The sequence below is a fragment of the Melospiza georgiana genome, chromosome 3 (assembly GCF_028018845.1).
Source record: "Melospiza georgiana isolate bMelGeo1 chromosome 3, bMelGeo1.pri, whole genome shotgun sequence".
Taxonomy (NCBI): domain Eukaryota; kingdom Metazoa; phylum Chordata; class Aves; order Passeriformes; family Passerellidae; genus Melospiza; species Melospiza georgiana.
Genome location: NC_080432.1, coordinates 82,963,318 through 82,983,001, shown reverse-complemented (window position 1 = coordinate 82,983,001; position 19,684 = coordinate 82,963,318). Strand labels below are relative to the sequence as shown.

Below are 19,684 nucleotides of genomic sequence, written 5' to 3'. Positions count from 1 at the left end.
GGGTTTAGGGTGGAAGCAGGGACTAAAACTCTTCCCCAGTTCCTGAAGGGACTGAATTCCTGAATTGTTTAAATAATTGAGATAGATGTGTGATCCTGATCAGCAGCTGTTGTCAGGAGGAGGTTCACTTGTCCTCATGTCCCCATGAGCTGGTATCTGTGCCCTGTCCTCTCTCTGGTTATAATACATGCCTTAAATAACAGCTCAATCATAAAAATAGAAGTAGCTTGGGAGGCTGGTGTTAGAACTACACCCATGTCCTGAGCATGGATATGTTCCAGCCTAAGCAGCAAATGCCAGTGCTTCTCACTGGATTAAATGATTCAGAGGTCTGGGAAGACCTTGCAATGACTAATGGCCTGAGTTAGCAGCCAGCCTACCTCCATGTGTGTCCTTGCGTCCATCCTCACAATAGGGGCTGTCCAGAGAGAGATTGAGAAGGTAGAACAGTGTAGCTGTGGCTGGGGAAGCTGGACCTCTTGCTGCTTCAGCTGGCTCTTACTTTGCAGCCCTACAGATAGGAATCCAACAGTTGACAGTTTGTCAAAGCTTTCCTGAGAAATTATCCACGTGGTGCCTGAGTGACGTGGGTGCAGGGCTGATAGGGCTCTGTGGTTTAACCTTGTATGTATGACTTCTTTCTTTTAGAAGATCAAGAACAGCCTACACACTAGACTCATGCCTTTATTTTACCAAATACCCATTCCTTTCTTCTACCACATACCCATTTCTTTTCTTCAGACATCTCCAGAGGTGAGAAAATGGGTTTGCAAGAGCCTTTCAATAAAAGCTGAGAATTTGAGCTTGTCTCTCAAATACCATTTTGCCACCATGCCAAACATGAGGGCTTGAATTCTTTTTGCAGAAATTGCTGATACTGTTGCCTTTGACTTTCATCCATTTAGTAGCAGAGGGTCAAAGACAAAAACTGCAAAATGTTAGGGTAAAACCTGTGTATAGAAGCAGCTGTCTGAAACTATATGCCAGGAGGCAAGAAAAGAGTTTGGTGATTTTTTGTTTTTTGGAGTTGAAAGACTGAAGACAAGATCTTGGCAGTGCTGGCCTGGCATGAGATGCCACTTACCTTTTATTTTTCTTCAAGTCTTGTAATTGCCCATTATTGCAGTGGGTGGTGAGAGCAAAGCCAGGAAGCCTCTGGTTAAATAATCAGAGAAATTAACTGTTCTGCAAAAGCTTTTTGCAGCTGGGGTGGAGCTGAGGCTTGACTGCATGTAGAAGAGCATGTGCTTAAAATGGCTCAAAATCAAAGTGGGAACTTGAGGTGTGATGCTGGAGAGATGGTGAGTGCTGGGATTTGGGAGTCTTGGTTTGTCAGTTGTCAGCACATTAAAGGCCAGGATCTTCTTGGTTGGTAATGTTTAGGGAGTAGTCTTGTGTACTGATTGCTGAGGGACCAGGACTGGGCTTGAGCTTGGTCTGCTCCCAAGGAAGTCCCTGAGGGTGTTGAAGGGGGACCACATCTTGTACCTTGGAGAGTCTGATGCTGTACTGCAGCTCAAAAGCAATGCCACATGAATATAACCAGTGGGGCGTGGGGACAGCAGGGTCATTGCAGGCAGGTTCTCAAATGGAATCAGGTGCTCATTTATGGTTAGTTGCAAGATGCTTATCGAAGTAAAATTACATGATTCTTTGCAAGAGACAGCACATTAAGGTTATGTGTGGGCTTTTAAAGTCAGTCTTTTCTAGAGATCCATCACCTAATGAAGGGAAGCAAGTGCATGGAAACAGTCCAGCTGAGGATGTTATTCCTCAGGCCTATTTAACTGCTACTCTGAGTAAGGAGACTGCTGCAGACTTGGCACTTGCAGGTCTATGGGGTGACACTGAATGCTACTTTAGGACCCCTCCTTAGTGCTTGTGTGGATAAATGAGATGAAAGCTGCTTAGTGTAAAGGTTTTGTTTGGTAGAGGTAGTTTTCCCTGGATCAGCTCCTGAACAGGTCCCAGCAGGTGGCAAGAGGATCACACTGGGCTGGGTAAGGATGGAGGAGCTGCTGTGGAAGCTGCTGGGCAAACAAACAATCTTTTCAAGCACTAAAGCTTCACCAGCCTCAAACTGTGGTGGCCTTGAGGTTTTGTGCCCAGGCCACAGGTAGAGCAGAGATGCCCAGAGCATCTCAGGAGGGCAGGTGTGCCCATTGTTGCTGACATAATTCGGTAACTGCGGCTACGCCTGGAGAGGAGCAGCTCTGGGCTTGTGTGCAAAGCCTAATACAGCTCTGGCAGGCAGAGCATGAGATGAGGGATTGATGTCTGTCCACCTGCCAAAACAGAGAGGCAGAAGGTGTTGTGTTGTTTTTGTTTTCCAAAGCAGTCTCTCCTGTGGCATCTGCAGCTTGATGATGTACAGATGATTGCTGCTCCTCTGATGACAGCCTGCCCACCTCCGCAGGGAGAGACCCAGGCAGAAGGGGAGCTGCTTAAATTGGAAGAGGCAGGAATGTGCTGGGCACCACAAGGAGTATGGATGCTCCCTCACTGCAGCTTGTTCTCCTGCATTTCATGCTGTGTTTGCTCCTGCACGGGCACAGTGCTCTGCTTTGGGTGGGATGGAGCATCTCTTCATCTGCAGCACAAATCTCTGCCACGGGAGTGTTGGAGTGGCATCTGACAAGTTCAGAACACCGTCTTCCTCAAACCACTCAGTGTAAAATGTTGCTCAGGTTTGCCCAAAAATCATTTTGTCCTTTTGGGAAGCTATGTGATTTGCAAAGGGCATATGCAAGAGCTGACCAGGGCTTCATGATGAAAGGGAGCCTTGGAAAGTGCAAACGTGGGAGGCTGCTGTTCTGCTTAGAGAGGAAGAAACCTAATAATGTGCAGGTTTTATCATCTCCTGTTCCTCAGCCTTATTGCATTAGCACCAAAGACTGGTGCTTGATCACTTTTAATGTGTGTTGCTACGTGAGCTCTCTATCTGCAGCATGTACAGGGCTGTGAGTAGCTCCTCTTGGAAGCTGGAACATTTGTTCCCAAGTCTGCTTCAGAAAAGAAAACCCAAATTATCCAATGGTCAAAATTCCTGGGTGGCCCTTGTATTAGTTTAATGAGGGATTGGGATTTGTGCCTGCCCATTAAGGTGTAGAGCTGAGTGTGGGAGGCAGGGCAGCTCTGCAGGAGAGGATTGTCCTTGTAGAAAACCACTCTGAGCCTGGGGTGTTTTTGCCAAAAACCTGACACTGGTTTCAGTGCTGGGAGGGCTGTGATTTCTCACATCAGTGAGGCTCTCACACATCACTCCTCAAATAACAAGGTTGGGTTTTTTTTGTTTTTTCCTTGCTCTTCAAGACTGGGAGATAAAAAAATGCAGGAGGTGAATTTAATCCTCGGGTTGGCATCTGTGGGTGTCTGGATATTTATATGGCTCTGGCTGTGGCAGTGTGTGTGCTCAGGGTTACCAGCTGTCCCAGAGGGTTATAATGAAGATTAACTCTGCAAAAGCCATTTAAAATTTAATAATTACATGAAATACTTATGCTGGCCATTCTCATGCAAACTAAAGCAAGAGCAAGTTCACTCAGCATGTCCCTGGTGTAGCATCCTGTGGTGGTGGGCAGGAGTTCAGATGGGTCCCAGGAGGGTTGGACCAAGGGGGTGTTAGAGATGTGACTTCCACACAATGTATTGGGAAAAGAGGTCTTATCTCATGATGATTTTCAAGTTCCCAGTTCATAAACATGTTCATAACTGCATGTGGCTGATCACAGACCTCTCTCCACTGTCTGGTTTGGTTATTTTCCAGAAAACTTGTGGGAAGTGATTGTTAGAAGTCCCTTTCTGCCTTGCAAGATTTTCAGTTTTGTCTTTAAAAAAAACCCCAACAAACTCCAAACGCACCATTTTGTGATTTGTTGCCCAAACAGCTCTTGCTAAGGATATGAATCACTGGGTCCTGGGAGGGTCTGATACCAACACTGTCCTTCGTAGTTGGGAAAATTGTTCTGTCACTAACAAATATTCATGAGTGTGTCCTTTCCAACAGTCTGACAAAAAAACTAGAGATCATGTAGTTTCTAACCCCCTACTGTTGGTAGGGATGCCACCCCCTAGAGCACATGGCTCAGCGCCTGTCCAACCTTGAACGCTTCCAGGGGTGGGGAGCCACAGCCTCTCTGAGCGGCCTGTTCTGGGGGCTCACCACCCTCACAGCAAAGAGTTTCTTCCTTATGTCCAGTCTAACCCTGCCTTCTTTCACTTTTAGGCCATTCCTTCTTTTCCCCTTGTCCTGTCACTGCATGCCCATGTTCAAGGTCCCTCTCCAGATCTCTTGTGGCCCCTGTATGTACTGGCAGGCTGCAGTAAGGTCACCCTGAAGCCTTTTCTTCTCTAGACTGAACAAACTGTCTTCTTAAAAGAGTTGCTTCTGCCACTTGACCATTTCTGTGGCCTTCTCTAGACCTGATTTAACAGGTCCACATCCTTTTTATGTCAGGGTCCCCAGAGCTGGACACAGCGCACCAGCACCTCCAAGTCCTTGGCAGAGGTGCTCTCAGCCCCTTCATCCTCCCGCCTGTGCCAATACTGGTGATTGTCCCGACCCAGGTGGAGAACCTGGCACATCTTCAGACTTCCTCATCTAGGACCTGAAGTATATTTTGAGTGGCAGGGAGAAGAATTGAGTTTCCAATAACTTACCCTTTATGGCAATGATTAGTGGAATTTTTGCATTTTGAAAAGGTATTTGTGTTGTGCACTTGGGATTTCCAAGTCCTGGTTTGGTTGCGCTGTGGTATCTTGTCAGCTGCAGTGTGGATGTGCTGCATCCTGGCTCTCTTGTACAGGCTCTCAGTGTGTGCTCAGACATAAAAATAGGCTGCTGTGGCTGTGTTTCACATGAGTCAGGAGGATATTTGGAGGATGGAGGTGGGCTGAGCTCAGGAGAAGAGCTGGCTTTGCAGTGATTCGGAGCCTTTATCTGGGTGTAGGGAAGGGTTGTGCTGCATCACTGTGGTTTTTCTGTCTGACTTGTGTGTGCCCTTGGGCTGTGCTCTCTCTCTGTGATGCTTCATCCAGCCTGCCTGTCGCAGTCAGGATTTGTCACAGCATGTGGTGCACAGATTAATATTGCCCATCTCTGAAATACCTCTGTATGTAGGTGGTAGAAGCTCCAGGTGCTCCAGCTCAGATTGGCACTGAAATGGTGGAGGTCAGTTCCTCCAAATGTCGTGGGTGAACTGGTGGGACCTTGTCCCTGATGATGAAGGGCTGGAGAATGGAGTTTCCTGAAATCCAGCCTTTCATGAAGCTGTCTCTGGAACCTTGGGCTGCTGAGCTGCTCACTCCATGGGACTGTGTATGCCAGAGGTCCTGGGAGATCTCCTAAATTTTCCTTCCCAGCTGTATAAGGCACTTACAAAACTTGAACTGATGTTGTGTTAGTCCTTTTCTATGCACTTTGTCCCTTCATTACTAGTGGGTTGAAGGACACTTGGCTTGGAGGGGCTGACCATGAGGTTTCCCCTTAAAGGTGGCATTTTCTTGAGGACCACTCTTATGAAAGGTGTTGTTTGACTTGAGCTCTGAGAATGAAAACAACGACATTGTGAGAGGGTGGGGAGAGGAAGGAGCCTCTGTGGCTGTGGTTTGACTTCTCTGCATCTGCTGTTGGGTGTGGGGCAGCTCTTCCTCTGCTCTTAAGTTTGCTTGAAGTTGTGAAAAAATAATAGCAGAGCAGAGAAATGGTGCCTTGCAGGTGCTGTGGGTGACCCTGCCAGCACTGCTGGTCACAGCCCTGCACCAGACTGGCTCCTTGCCCTGCTTGAGGCCAGATGATGCTGAGGAACTGGGTCCGTGTCCAACCTGCAAACAGCACGGCTTGGGAGGCCAGTGAGGCTTGTCCAGAACAAGGCATTAAGGCTCAGCCAAGTCCCAAGTGCGTGTTTGATGACCACCTTGGTGACGTGGAAGGACTGATTGCTCTGTCTACATCAAACTGTTCTGCAGCGAGGCGGGGCACTTCTAAAGGAGCAGGAAGTGGATGGGAAAAATCTTGAACCAGATTCAAAACAAGCAAGTGGAAGTCACTGAATAAACTGAAATGGTGTTTATGGGGAAGATGAGACAGAGGTGAGCAGTGTCCAGAGGAGGGAAGTGGAGCAGGTGTGAAAGGGATGGAGCACAAGTCTGAGGAGGAGCAGCTGAGGGAGATGGGAGCATTTAGCCTGGAGAAAAGGAGGCTCAGGGGGGACCTTATCCCTCTCTACAACTACCTGACAGGAGGTTATAGAGAGGTGAAGACCCTGCTTCTCCAGGAAGGTGCTCCCTTCAGCTCAGCATCTTCGTAGATGAACTGAAGGGAAAACCTTTCTGGAGAGGCTGGACTTGTGTTTGCTTGTGCCAATCTGGAGGCATTTGTCCATTTCCAGACTTGTCTCCATTTGTTCCAGTTTGCCCTGGCTGTAGATGTGCCTCCTGGTTGTGCCTGTGTTCCCATGTGTGTACATACTCCCTTGGGCTTCCCACTGGCCTGTGCGCAGCATCTCGGCCTTGTCCTGGCTTGAAGGTGTGGTTAACACCACCTTAAAATATTAGGGGGATACATGGTGTAACCCAGCACAGCATTTAGAGACTTTCAGTGTTAAGATATTGACAATTGAAATGCCACCTGCTCAGGTACCTAAGACATGTGTGAATGTCCTGACTCCTTCAGATCTGTCCTTTTCTTTTCTGGGCTGGAAAATGCAGCTCAAAAACACAGCTCAGCCGGATGCAGCTGTGGGTGTTCCTCTTTAATTCCATTGTCTGAGGCGTGAGCAAAGCTGGTGATCAGTGGTGATGGTTCCTGACATGGTGATGGAGAAGGGTGGAGCTGTCTCCCACTTTAGCAGCAGGATGGTGACAGCTCTCCTAGGCTGTTCCTGTAGCCTGTGGTGAAAAAGGAGGACAACTCAGGCTGCGGAAAGCTTGGATCAACTTTAGCATAGCGCCAACATGGCTGTGAGCAGCCTCACATGGCAAGCATAAAACGTGTGGGTTAAAGCACCATCTCTGCTGAGCTTGGCCATTTTACTTGGGGTAGCTGTGGTCTGCAGGTCTTTGAGCACCATTTCCAGCCCAACTGTGCAGATGGGCATGGTGGAAGAAGGTCCACATAGTTCAAGGAGAAGGAGAAGATCCAGCACCTGTGGTGGAGCTGGGATTTTTGTTCCAGTTTGTAGGACTTCTGGAAATATGGAAGTAGTAGGATGATAAACTTATTATGAGTATTTTATTTTAGTGTGAGCAGTAATACTTGGCGGTGTGCATCCGCAGCTTGTCATGTAATGGTTTTAATCTTATTTTTTGAGAGCAGAGGGAACAATGTTTTTCTTACTGACTGGAGCCAAATCTGCACTCTTGTCCACATCTCTTCATATCTCTCTGGGTTTTGTTTGCACAATATTGTAGTGGATGTAGCGAACATATGGGCCTTAAATTCATTTAATAGTTGCAAGAAAATGAGTTTAAGGTTCTTATAGTGTTAAGGTAGGCATTTCCAAATTCATTTTTAATGGAACATTTGTTCTCCAAAGATTATTACGCACCATTAAGTCCTCAGCTGCCTGGTGTGTTCTTGTGCCCAGAGATGTTATAGCCAAGGGACATAAACATGTTTATGGGCCCAATTTATTGAACGGTGAGATTAAATATACTAAACTTGAAAATGTCAGTAGAAGCATGAGCGCTTTGTCATAAATCCTGAGTGAGAACATTTGGACATAAATGTCGTGCTGCTGCATAAAACCGGTGCAAATCAAGTTGTGAGCAGCTGAAAACTTCTCTCACCAGTACAGCAGTTGTAAGCACTGGGATTTGTCGGCATGAAATATGTCCAAGGGAGCAGGTAGTATATGGGTTTTTCCTTTTCTGGGCTGACTAGATGTTCCACATGGGGATCATAAACCAGCAAATTATGTTTTAATGCTTCTGTGTGTTTGACATGCATGGGAATGGGTGTGGGCAAAGTTCCCATGCCCAGCCATAGCTCATTGTCTCACTGCAGGGCAGCACTGGCAGGGAGACCTGATGCTGCTCACTTGATATGTGTGAGTGCATTAAAAAATGGGCAGCATTATCTCTCTCATTCTCTCTCTCTCTCTCCTTCTCTCTGTATGTGTGTGTGTGTGTATTTTTATATATATATACCAAAGCAAAAATAATTGCTGAATATGTGAGCAAAGAAGCTCTGCAAGATTTGTACAGTGAGATAATGACTTAAATGCTCTCTATATATATACCTCTCTCTATATATATATCTATATCTCGGTGCATAAGTTATCTATATATATCTATATATGGATATATAATAGTACCACATGTGATTATACCTTTTTATCTTGGTGCACAAGCCTTAGAGAGCTTTTTCTACCCTTGTGTTCATGGATTTTTACTTTTTTTATCCCCTGGATTGAGATAAAATCAAGCAGCGCTGCATGAATCAGGCATTTTGCTGCTTTTGTGCAAAAAGAAGTTGGGTTTTCTGCTTTGAAGGACCTGACTGCAAACCTGAGTTGTCATTTGGGCTTCTTACCAACCCAGGTGTGTGATATCAGAAGGCACAAGGGCTTGGCTGCCAGTGTGGTCTGGGCTGCCTGCACAGCCAGCCTGGATGCATAGTCATGGAGGAAGAGGAATTTGGGATTTGCCTGGAAGCACACAGCTCAGTCCCTTGAACTGAGGGCCACTGGGTCTGCATCTGAGTGATGGGAAGCAGTAACGAAACCAGGCTTAATTCCTGCTGCTTTGCTGTGATGCAATGTGCACCAGTATCTAATGAGCTGAGTCACATCAGTCACTCCACAATAAATCCCAGTAGCAGGTTCACAGCCTTTTCTCCATAGTTAGAACCAAGCCCTGAGGGTGGCTTAGGTTTTTTGGGTGGGCTGCATGCCCCATGCTGGGCTGGTGGGCCAAGATTTTCTGGTAGGAGAAGCCCCAGCTCTCACAAACTCCATGTGAGATGGCACAAGCACGTGTCTGGTGACGGCTGGGAGGGAGCCGTGGTGGTTGTGGTGGGAGGAGGGCGGGGAAGTACCAAATGTGGTTTGCACTTTGGTGTTCCTGATTTAGAGTATGTTTAGCACTGTCTGTGGATGCTCCAAGAGCTGTGGGCTCTTGGCTGTGTTATCTAGTTTGGAAGTGAAAACTAAGGTCTATATATAGCAGGTTTGATAAGCTTTCCTTAAGTGAGAAGAGGTTTGGTCAAAAATATCTTTGTGAACTTTATAGGTTTTTACATACTTCTTTTTATATAAGCATATGTACATATAAATGTAAAATACCTATGTTATATAGAGAGATATACAGAAGTATGTATAATATATACACAGATACAAATACATAAAATAATACATCAAGCTGAATAGATACTTTAGAGATGTGTGTGTATATTGTATTGGGTTCTTGTGGTCAGGTTTTGGTAGTGGGGGGCTACAGGGCAGCCTGTGAGGAGCTACCAGTAAAGTTAAACTAATTTCCCCAAGCTGAGTCTGGTTTTCCAGTGACAGTCACTGGTGAGGAATTTCTCCCTGCCTGTATCTTGACCCATGAGCCTTTTGTTATATCTTGTTATATTTTCTCAGGTGAAGAAGGCACGTGTAGAACAGCTTTGGTGGGCATCTGCTGTCCAGGCCATATACATATATGTGCGCACATCTTTATAAAATATCTGTGAAATACATAGGTACAAAAATCTCTACCGTATATACGTATGTGTATATACACATGCATGTGTATAAAAAAGGATGCCTATATCAGTCTGTATAGTTTCTATAGATTTTTTTTTTAGGATGTATATATTTGGCTATATCAGAACTGTGAACTGAAGGTGCAGTGGGAGGTTTTGGTGCAGGTTAAACTGTCTTAGAAAGTGTTAAATTTCAGGCCAGCTGGAAAAACTCCAGCTATGATATTCTTCTGTAAGCAGCTATTTTTGCTGTTGTGCCTGCAGAGCGAAGGAGAAGTGCTCCCTGTAACCATGGGGGCACACTGGCTCGGGAGGAAACCTGAGGCGTGGTTATCTCTCTGGAGAAAGTGAGTTTCTTTTTGTAGCTCACAGATGATGACCCTTCACGTTGCTGTTTGAAAGAAGGTGTTGCTCAGCTTGATAAAACAGGGTTAATTAGTTGTTTTGGAGGAGATATGGCTTTATTTGAATCTTTGACTCCTGACCTGTAGTAGACTCAAGGATAAGTGTGCTGTTTGCATTGCTCTCTGACCTACACGGAGAAAACCCTCACAGTCTTGAGCCAGGATATCTCAAGTGCTTTTCTGGGGGAAATTCTGCCTTTGTGCTCTCTGGTTTCCTACCAGATCTTCGTTCACCCAATGCTCACCTGGCACAGTCTCCCACCTCATGACTGAGTCATCCTGCCTGTCTGCACTGGAAATGGCTCTGAATGCAATCCTAGCTACTGTATGCACTTGTTATGGAAATACTCATCTTTATAGAGGTGATTTGGTGACTCACCTCTTAATCCATCTCTTTCTCAAAGCAGTGGCTGCAGTGCAGGTGTGTGGGTGAGTTTGTGCTCTTCTGCCCTGTTCCTGCAGCTGTGTGGTGGCTGAGTACCCAGGGTCTTCCTGTGCTGAAGAATGCAGGAGATTTTACAAGTAAATTCTGATTTATTAGTAAATCAGAAGAGTAGAGTGTGTTGGATTCAGTTTGTTGGATCAGAGTGTAGAGTGTGTTGGATTAACTGATGGGTTTATCACTCTTTACATGCATAGTAGCTGTTGAACATGTTATTGGTGCTGCTTCTCTGCAGCCTGAACCCATAAAAGGTGTTAAAACAACAATAATAATGATAATAATTGCAACAAAATCTCAAAAGACCTACCTAAGCAAAGCGCGGCCATTTGGGGATGAGAGAAGCTCTGCTAGACCTGATATCTGCAGACCCCCTGCTCACCTGTGGCTTCTCTGCCCCGCAGGCATCGACATCCTCAAGCTGGTGGCGGCCCAGGTGGGGAGCCAGTGGAAGGACATCTACCAGTTCCTGTGCAACGCCAGCGAGCGGGAGGTGGCGGCCTTCTCCAACGGCTACGCGGCCGACCACGAGCGCGCCTACGCCGCGCTGCAGCACTGGACCATCCGCGGGCCCGAGGCCAGCCTGGCCCAGCTCATCAGCGCCCTGCGCCAGCACCGCCGCAACGACGTCGTGGAGAAGATCCGCGGCCTCATGGAGGACACCACGCCGGTAACGCCGGTAATGCTGGGCTGGGCTGGGCTGGGCTGTGGTGCAAATCTCGCCTTGTGAGGTGTGGTGGCGTGGGACACAGCTGTGCCCTTGAGCTTGGCTTGTGGCCAGGTAGTTCCCTCTCTTCATGATGGACTTGAGTTGAAGCAGCAAGCACATTGCTTTTGAGCGAGGCTTTGGCAATGTTTGCTCAGATCCCAGTCAAAGTTTTGATTGGTTCTGGGTTTCCATGTGCTTTGTGTATATCTTTGGAGGTCACCAGGAGGGTCTGGTACCTGAGCCCTTGTGCCAGGAACATGGAGGAAAAAGCATCCCTGTTAGCATGATATTTTCTGAAAAATCCCTTCACCGGGATTTCTTCTCCTGGGAAGCTGAGAAGCCTCAGAAAAGAATGAAAACAATAATTATCTGATTGCTTGGGAATGTGGTCTAGAGATGGTTTACCAACAGGTGCATCTTTGATTGGTTCCATGTGAATTGTTTTAACTTAATGACCAATCACAGCCAGCTGTGTCGGACTCTGAGTCAGTCACAAACTTTCATTATCATTCTTGTTAAACTTTCTGATATATCCTTTCTCTTTCTTTAATATAGTTGTAGTATAACATTCTTTAATATAATGTATAATATCATAAAATTATAAATCAGCCTTCTGAGAACATGAAATCAAATTCTCATCTCTCACCTTGTCCTAAAAACCTCACGAACGCCACACATTCCCTGATAAACTTGCTCAAATACTGTGGATTTGTGAGAAGGGCCAAAGTACCCTTGAGCACAAAGTGTTGATTCCTCCAGGATGGTGACTGGTGGCATGAGGGAGGCCATGCATGCAGTCCTCCAGAGTTGTTGCTCTTCCTTGCCAGCACTGGCCTTAAACTGTCCCATATTTTGGGAGAATAAATAAATTGCTGCAGAAGGTCCTGCAGTAGGTTCTCAGCTGGGCATAAGTCATCAGGAGGTCCTTCTGTGACCTTTGCAGATTTGTTTTGGCCACTGCTGCCTTACTTGTTTCAGTTTTTTGGGTCTGATAACTCGGTGGTCTGCCAAAAGTGTTTGTAAAGGTGATGAGTGGGGCTTTTTCTGAACATAGAAGCCAGTGGGACGACATGTTGAGATGGCAGTGGTTGAGGCATGGCTCTTCCCCCTAAACTGGCTGGTGAAACATTTCCCTTTGCCTTAGCACTGACCCAGACCCAAAGGGGAGCAGGTGGGTTCTTGCAGACCTCTCTAGGCTCTTGGTGGGGCTTTGGCAGGGTGGAACTTTGCTCACAATAGAGCTTATGAAGCAGAGCATTTGTCAGGGCAAGGAATTCCCAAATTCTGGTTTGACTGACAAAACTTCCCCTTATCTGAGGGACTGTGATCCCTTCACTGTGTTGCCTATCTTAAATTATTTTGTTTGTTTGTTATCTCTTCACTGTGTCATATAAATTATTTTGTTTAGTGTATGAAACACCTTGTTCCCTTGTGACCATTGTATGAAATCAGAAGTTGGGATGTGTTGGCAGGAGCCCTGGGCTTGTTTTTCTGAGAGACCCTGAGTCAGGTGTTTGCTGAACATCCTGCCCAGATCTTGGATAGGTGGGCTCTGCCAGCTGCCTGATCTCTCCTGCTCAGTTGCTAGTTTTTTTCTTTCAACTCTTGGTAACTAATAGCATGTGGCCTTCTAATTGGTGGAAAAAATAAAATTTAAAAACCCAAGATAAAGCTATGTTTAGGAAGAGAAGTGAGGCAGAGAAAATTGCCATTTTGCTCATATGAGTTAAAGTTTCCAGCATGTGCACTGTCCCAGAAGGACATGTTGTCCTCTTGCTCTCCTGGAGCAGCTAGTAACCTGTGTCCTTGTATTTACTGCTTTGACTTTGAATACTGGGACAAAGCTCTGGGCAAGGACGCTGGGTAAAACATGGGACTTGTTCCTCAGCACGACACATAATTAACAGACTTGGGCTCTGCAGTGCTGAATGCCCCTGGCTCTTTTGGCCAAGACCATCAGGTTGTGCTTATAAAGCAGTACAGAATGCAGGTGGTGGCTCCAGGAGCAGAGTTTATGGAGTGACCTGTCAGGGTGGAGAACTCCCAATGATGGAGTAACCACAAGCTGTGCCCATAACTGTGAAAATACAGCAAGCAGATGTTCCAGAGAATGAGCAAACCCAAATCTCAAGGATAACTATATGCAAGTCTCCTGGACCTCCCAAGCAGCTTTCCTGTTTCTCTTTATTTTTTAAAAGAGTGTGTTGTCTTTTCCAGTGTCCAACACACCTGGACCCTGGGGTGGTTCCCCATCAGTTTCACTTGTTTTTCTAGAAATGAGTAAAATTGCATTGTTGATCTTTCAAGCAGGTGGCTCGAGTCCACGTGAGAAATTTGGCTAATTTCAGCATAGGAGTTGTTTTTTAACAAATTCACCCAAGCTGTCACATCCTCTTTCCCTATTCATCTGATTGAGCTTTTTCAGATGAGCATCCCTCATGATCAACCTTAGGAGGTGGCCATTGCCCTGCCCTGGAGATCCTGGAGCCATGTGTGGGATGTCACGGCCTGGCAGCACCCCAGGGTACAAATCCAGCAGGGCTGCACATTGTGTTTCTTGAGGTGCTGCCTGCTGGAACCTGTCTGCCTCCTCTCCCTGAGCTGGCTCCTGTGCTGTCTGTGTGGGTGGTGATACAACAGCCCTGCAGGGAATGGGGGAAGCAGCTTGTACATTGGAGACCAAATGCCTGGAGAATTGTGCTGGTGGCTCATCATCCTCACAGCAGTCCAGGAAGCCAAGAGCTCGGTGCCAGGAGCAGGCATGGAGGTTGATCTTTGGGGTTTTTTTAATCTACTGGATGGAAAGCCTTTAATTAGAGCTAATTGAGGTTTGACTCTGGGTGATTTGTCTATCCAAACACAGATAAATTGAGGCAGTTTCTCTGTGTACCAGAGTGGTTTGATCTGGAGGAACGGGTCACCCTGTTGGTGGTAAGAGTGGGTGCTGTGGTCTCCAGCCCTGCAGAAGGAGTCTTGCAAAAAAACCCCTAAAACAGCAAAAAAAGAACGAAAAGAGTTTTTGGTTCTGCAAGGGGAGTGAGGACTCTCATAAGCAATGCAAATGCATGCATCCTCATGTAGCTAAGCTGCCCAGAGAGGTTGTAGATGTCCCATCCCTGGAAGTGTTCAAGGCCAGGCTGCATGAGGCTTGGAGCAGCGTGGTCTAGAGGAAGGTGTCCCTGCCCCTGGCAGGGTGTTGGAACAAGATGATCTTTAAGATCCCTTCCAACCCAAACCATTTTGTGAGTCCAGGTAACAGCATGATGCCCCTAGGGTGACCTGAGCCAGCAGTGAGTCTCCAGCTGTGCTGGTGTATCCTACATGTGCCCAGGAGGGATAGATACATGCACGGCTGTGCTGTCTGGGATGCCTTTGGCTCTGCCCAGCATCCCTGGGTGCAAAAAGGAATTTCCCCATCTCTCTGCACAACCCCCTTGTTGTAAGAAAGCACTGATAACTCCAAGTCACGGGTAAAAATTGTTATTGAATGCTGTAGCTGTCAGATGGCAAATCAGTACCCTAAACATATTTCATCCCACCCACATCCTTCTCTTTAATCCTTTATCTGGTGTCTGCCTTCAGCTTGTAAAACCTATGGAGGCAAGGCTGTTCTCTCTTGTAGTGCCCTGTTCCCTCAGCAGCCTTTTGTGCTCTGAAATCCCAATATTTACAACCCCTGATAGGAATAGGAAATTATGCGAGTCTCTGGAGTGTTACAGCAAAAGGCAGGAGCATTTTCCTCGAGGTGAGGAGCAGCTCCACTGCAGACTTGCCTGCTTTTTTAGCTGTGGGAGATTACGCTGGTTTTGCATGGCACTGGATGAATTTAGGTTAAACTGAGATTAGCCCTCTGAATCATTTTGCTCAGGGTTTTTTTTGCCGCTGAGCCAGAAAATACAGTGAATGCAGAAGCTGTGGAAAGGTTTTTAGGGGTGCATTTAACTCATAGGGCTCCTTTTAAAGCCTGGCCCTGGCACGAATGTTTGTTGGACTCAACGTTTGCAAAATATGTCCCCTCGCAGGCAGGTTTGCCAGGCAGAGGCAAGCCTGGGCACTGCTTATCAGGCACAGGCACATCCCAAGTTAGTGGTGCTGACAACAAAAACAGGGGAAAGAGTGGGGAAGAAGGGAGAGATTTCTCCCTGCCATCCCAGCAAACTACAATTCTCCATTTTTGGGGTTAAAATCAGAAAAACTGATTTTTACCAGTATCCACTGTTAAATGAGATTTTTTTATGTGTGGTGCATAACAGCATTTTGCAGCTACCACGGGGCTCTGCACTCACCTGGGCTGGCCTGGGGTGGAGCTGGCATAGCTGGGCTGCATTGGCTCCTCTGAGTGTCCTGCTGTGAGCAGTGCTTTAAGCTCTTATCGTTTTATTTATGGCTCTGCTGGCCTTGGCTGAAATATTTCAGGGGCTGGATGGAAGGCAAGCAAACAGCCTCACTCAGGGCATTCAGCAGCACAGCCTCAGCAAAGCTGAGAAACAAACCCAAACCATGAATAAGGGATATGTTGAAAGTAGAGAGGGGAAGGCTACGGCCCCAAGCCCAGCAAGGTTCAGTTTCATGGCTAGTTTCATGCTGCATATAATCCCATGAGTCAGCAGATGTGACAAGGCTGGGGCTGGTGTGAGGTTAAGCTGTGGGGTTTTGGGGTATTTCAGAGGAGAAGAGGATGTGAAAGCAACCCCATGTCCAGGCACGTGGCTGTGGCAGGGCCTTGTGGCTCCATCTCTTGCTCTTTCACAGGTCAAAACCCTGAGGGGGAAGTCAAGAGCCTGGAGCAGGGTTCCTCAAACTCAGCCCCTGTCAGCTCCCACCCATCCCCTTCACTTCCTCTTGTGGCAGTGCAGGACTGGGCTGGGCCCAGAAATTAGCCATTAAGTTTGTGCTGTGTTCACATTCCAGCACTGGAGTGAGAGAGGGTAAAGCTGTTGGATGGATTTCCCAGCCAGAGGGGCCTGTGGTCTGAGGGCTGGGAAGTGCCCAGGCAGCCAGGAGAAGAACAAAATTGCCTTCTGGAGTTGCATCAGGTTTTATTTGAGGCACAAAGCTGTAAGGTGAAGTGGCCAGAGCCCTGGGGAAGGTGTAGGGCTGGCTGGGTTTTACTGGAGTGGGCATCGCTCCAGGTTTGCTCTAAGCCATGACTTGATTTTCAGCAAACTGACTTTGGGTTTGAACTATGCTGGAGAATGTGCAATAAACAAAATGTAATAATTCATAAAATAATGCAAAGAGAAACAGCATAAACACAAAAATATAAACTATAATGCAGTAATATTGAGGTTTCCCTGCTGTGCTGGCAACATCTCTTGGGGTCTCTGTGTTTGCAGTGTAATGGGTTTAGGAGCATAAGAGGAAACTAAAAGATGGTTTCTTCTGCTAGCCAAACTCAGTATCAACTAACTCATCCTGTAATTGGGTTTGGAACCTCTTCATCAGGGTTTCATCACCTCATCATTATGGTTTGAGTTGAAAAAGTGAGTGGGCAAATCCACAGAAAGGGGAAGCCACCAGAGGCCTCATGGAGAAATTATCTGCTTGAGAAGCACTCGGCCCACAGACAGCCAGGGCAGGGCTGATGGGGAAGAGCCGTTTCCTCCGTGGGTGGCTGCAGTTTTGGTTGTGGCATCTAAACCCTGCCCAGACCCAGCATTGCCCATCCTGAGTCATGTGAGGCTTGGCTTGAGCCCTCCTCCCCAGGGCTGCCTTGTGTTAAGGGAAGAGGCTCCACCACAGAGAGGGGTCGAGCATTCTCCTGAAACCACACGGGTGAGGTGAAGGGCACAGAGAGGAAATTGGGCTTTCCCACCCCAGCACCCTCCTGGTCTTCCCATCCTGGCAGGGACATGCCTTCTGCTCTGCAGCACCACACACCATCACTGCCCTTCTGTGACACCTCGGTGAGACCTCATGGCCCTGCCAAGGTGTTTAACCTGCCAGGGTCAGTGTGCCCCCAGGGAGGACCCCCAAACACCCTGTACACCATGAAACTGCTGATCCACAGGGATCCTCCCTCCCTACCCCTGTGAGGTCCACAGTAAGACCACACCAGCACCACTCTGCCTGCAGCATCCTCTGGGCTGCTGCCCAGCCCACTCTGCTCCTTGTGCTGGGGTTTTTCCTGCCGCATTCCCTACGGAGGCATAACAGACCTGGGAATAAGGGCTGGTGTCAGTCGGGTGTCATCTTCTGGCAGGGAATCTGGGAAGTGACTGCCTCGGCACTAAATTTATCCCCCCCACATCCCAGAGGGTGCACAGCCACCCTCAGCAGCAGCAGCCAGCCTGCCACCCGCCTTTGTTCCCGCCTGCTTGCGGCAGGAGGAATTGCTGGGAAGCATCACCTGAGGGAAGGGTGTTTTTTAGTGCCTGCTGCTGCTCCTTCCTAATATTAGCACAGCAGCTGCAGTTTCTGTTTGTCTGAGCTAAGCTTTTATTGCAGTACTGTAAAACGGAGGCAGCAAATGGGACCAACCCGTTCAAACAGAGCTGGTGACAGCAGCTGTGAAAGAAAACAAAGCCAAGCCTGTGTCTTCTCCTGCCCCATCCCCTTTTGTCCTCTTCTCTCCTCCTGTGCCTATCCCCTTCTGTTCCCTTTTCTTCCTTTTAGGAAGGGCCTTCAGACACCCTGATCTGCTTAGAGCACCCTCCCAGATGCATTGGGATCCAAGAGGGTGCTGGTGCTTGAACTGCAATCTAAAGGGCTGCAAGTACACAGGAACTTTTAGGATTTTTTAAATTAATATTTTTTGGCATTGAAAATCTCTTGGTGCAGTGCTCAAAAAAAGAAAAAGCCTAAAAAAAAAAACCTGGCAGAGCATCTCTGATGGGTTGTAGGAAGCTGCTGTTGTGACAAAGCCACTGCAGTGCCTTTGGTTTCCGTGCTGGACTGTGCATCTAACAGTGTCCCACGTGTCTCTCTCTGCAGGCGCAGATGCAGCCCCAGTGGCAAGCGCAGGAGCCCAGCAATGAGGATGTAAAGGTGAGAAATCCCATAGTTGTGTAAAGGCTAAAGGGTTGCAAGAGGGGTTTTTGGGGTTTTTTTCCCCCAGCCAGAGCTTGGTTTCACCCAGTCACCACTCATAAAAATAGGAATGGCCAAGGTGGTTTCAATGCAGTGAGTCACAGGCTATGAATAGTGTGTTTTTACACCTATTCCACAGGCTTCACCTCACAGCAACCTTTTGCATTCCCTGGTCTTTCCAAGCCCTCATTCCCAGTTGCTTTTTTCCTGTGGTTTAAACATTAACACACATCCAAGCATCCTGTTTGCTTTGCCTCAAGCTTGCAACTGTTCAGCTATTTGGAAAGCTTTGGGCTCCTGGGACAGCTACAGTCAAATAACCTGGGTGATTTTGTCTTTCCTAGCATGTTTTAGCAGCTGTTTAATTAAACTCCAAATGAGTTGGTTCTGGGAAGACAGAGCTGGGGCAGCTGTCTGCTCCCTGCCCTCCCTTGGCCAATTGTTGCTCGGTCATCAGGATCCTTTTTGGGAATTGGTAGGTGGGTTTGTGGTTGAATATTAGGTAGATGAGTTGCACAAGGCAAAACTAACCCCTAAAGCCTATAGTATTTTTAAAGGGGATATCAGAGCATATTACAATTTGGAAAGTGGCCAGCTGCTGTCCTGGTCCTTCCCTTGATATTCCCCCTTAATGGCCATAGCTGATTCTCCATGATGAGCTGTACTGGAAAGGGAATTTCAGAATAGAAGGCAGATTCTTTTAATTAAAAATTAAAGCTGACTTTTATTTTTAACATGCCTATTGCGTAATGCACTGTGCTAGAACAAATCCTCCCCTGTTTATTTTCAATGAGGGGAGAAAAAAAAACCCCTTTTATTCTACCAGGAACAGGCTTCAATGTTAATTTAATGTGAACTAATGGGCATCCCGGCAGACATGTGATTTGTGGGTGGCGAATTCCTCGACACGGATGAGGAATGTTCAGGCACATCCATGCTGGCGCGGAGGTGGCTCAGCAGCTCCCTTTCCCACAGCCTTTAATCCCAATTTTGCATTTCATCTCTGGGTTGTAGGCAAAAGCCTGTTAGCAGGAATAGCCTGATCTTCCCTCTGTAGGAGAAAACAGGGTTGTGAAATGCTGTTGGGAGAGGGAATTGCATGGGGACAGGGCTTGCAATTCTTTTCCCTGGCAGGTCAAGCAGGGCCACAAGGTTGGGGAAAAAGGTTAAATATTGGATGGCCCTTAAAATAACCTGTTTAGAAGGACTTGGTGACCTGCAGAAGTGCCCAATCTGCCGGCCAGGGATGTGAGCATGCTGGCCCAGGCATCTCATCCCTGCAGGGAGTGGGAACTAGGAATGCTCTGCTTGAGATTTGCACCCTGAGGGGATGTTGAGAGGCAGAGGAGGGTAGATAATGTTCGCTACTGTCTTGGAGGTGGGAAGAAGTTTCAAGAAGAAACATGCAGAGTACA

At 47.3% G+C, this 19,684-nt stretch overlaps 1 protein-coding gene across 3 annotated transcripts in view; it reads left to right on the top strand.

Annotated features, from left to right (window-relative positions):
- Positions 1-19,684, top strand: part of TNFRSF21 (TNF receptor superfamily member 21) — a 35,167-nt gene that overhangs the window by 11,850 nt on the left and 3,633 nt on the right. For all 3 annotated transcript variants that reach the window (XM_058019822.1, XM_058019823.1, XM_058019825.1), the window contains exons 4-5: positions 10,936-11,210; positions 18,174-18,227. In XM_058019822.1, the coding sequence (XP_057875805.1) occupies positions 10,936-11,210; positions 18,174-18,227 (329 nt within the window). The remainder of the gene's footprint in view (positions 1-10,935; positions 11,211-18,173; positions 18,228-19,684) is intronic.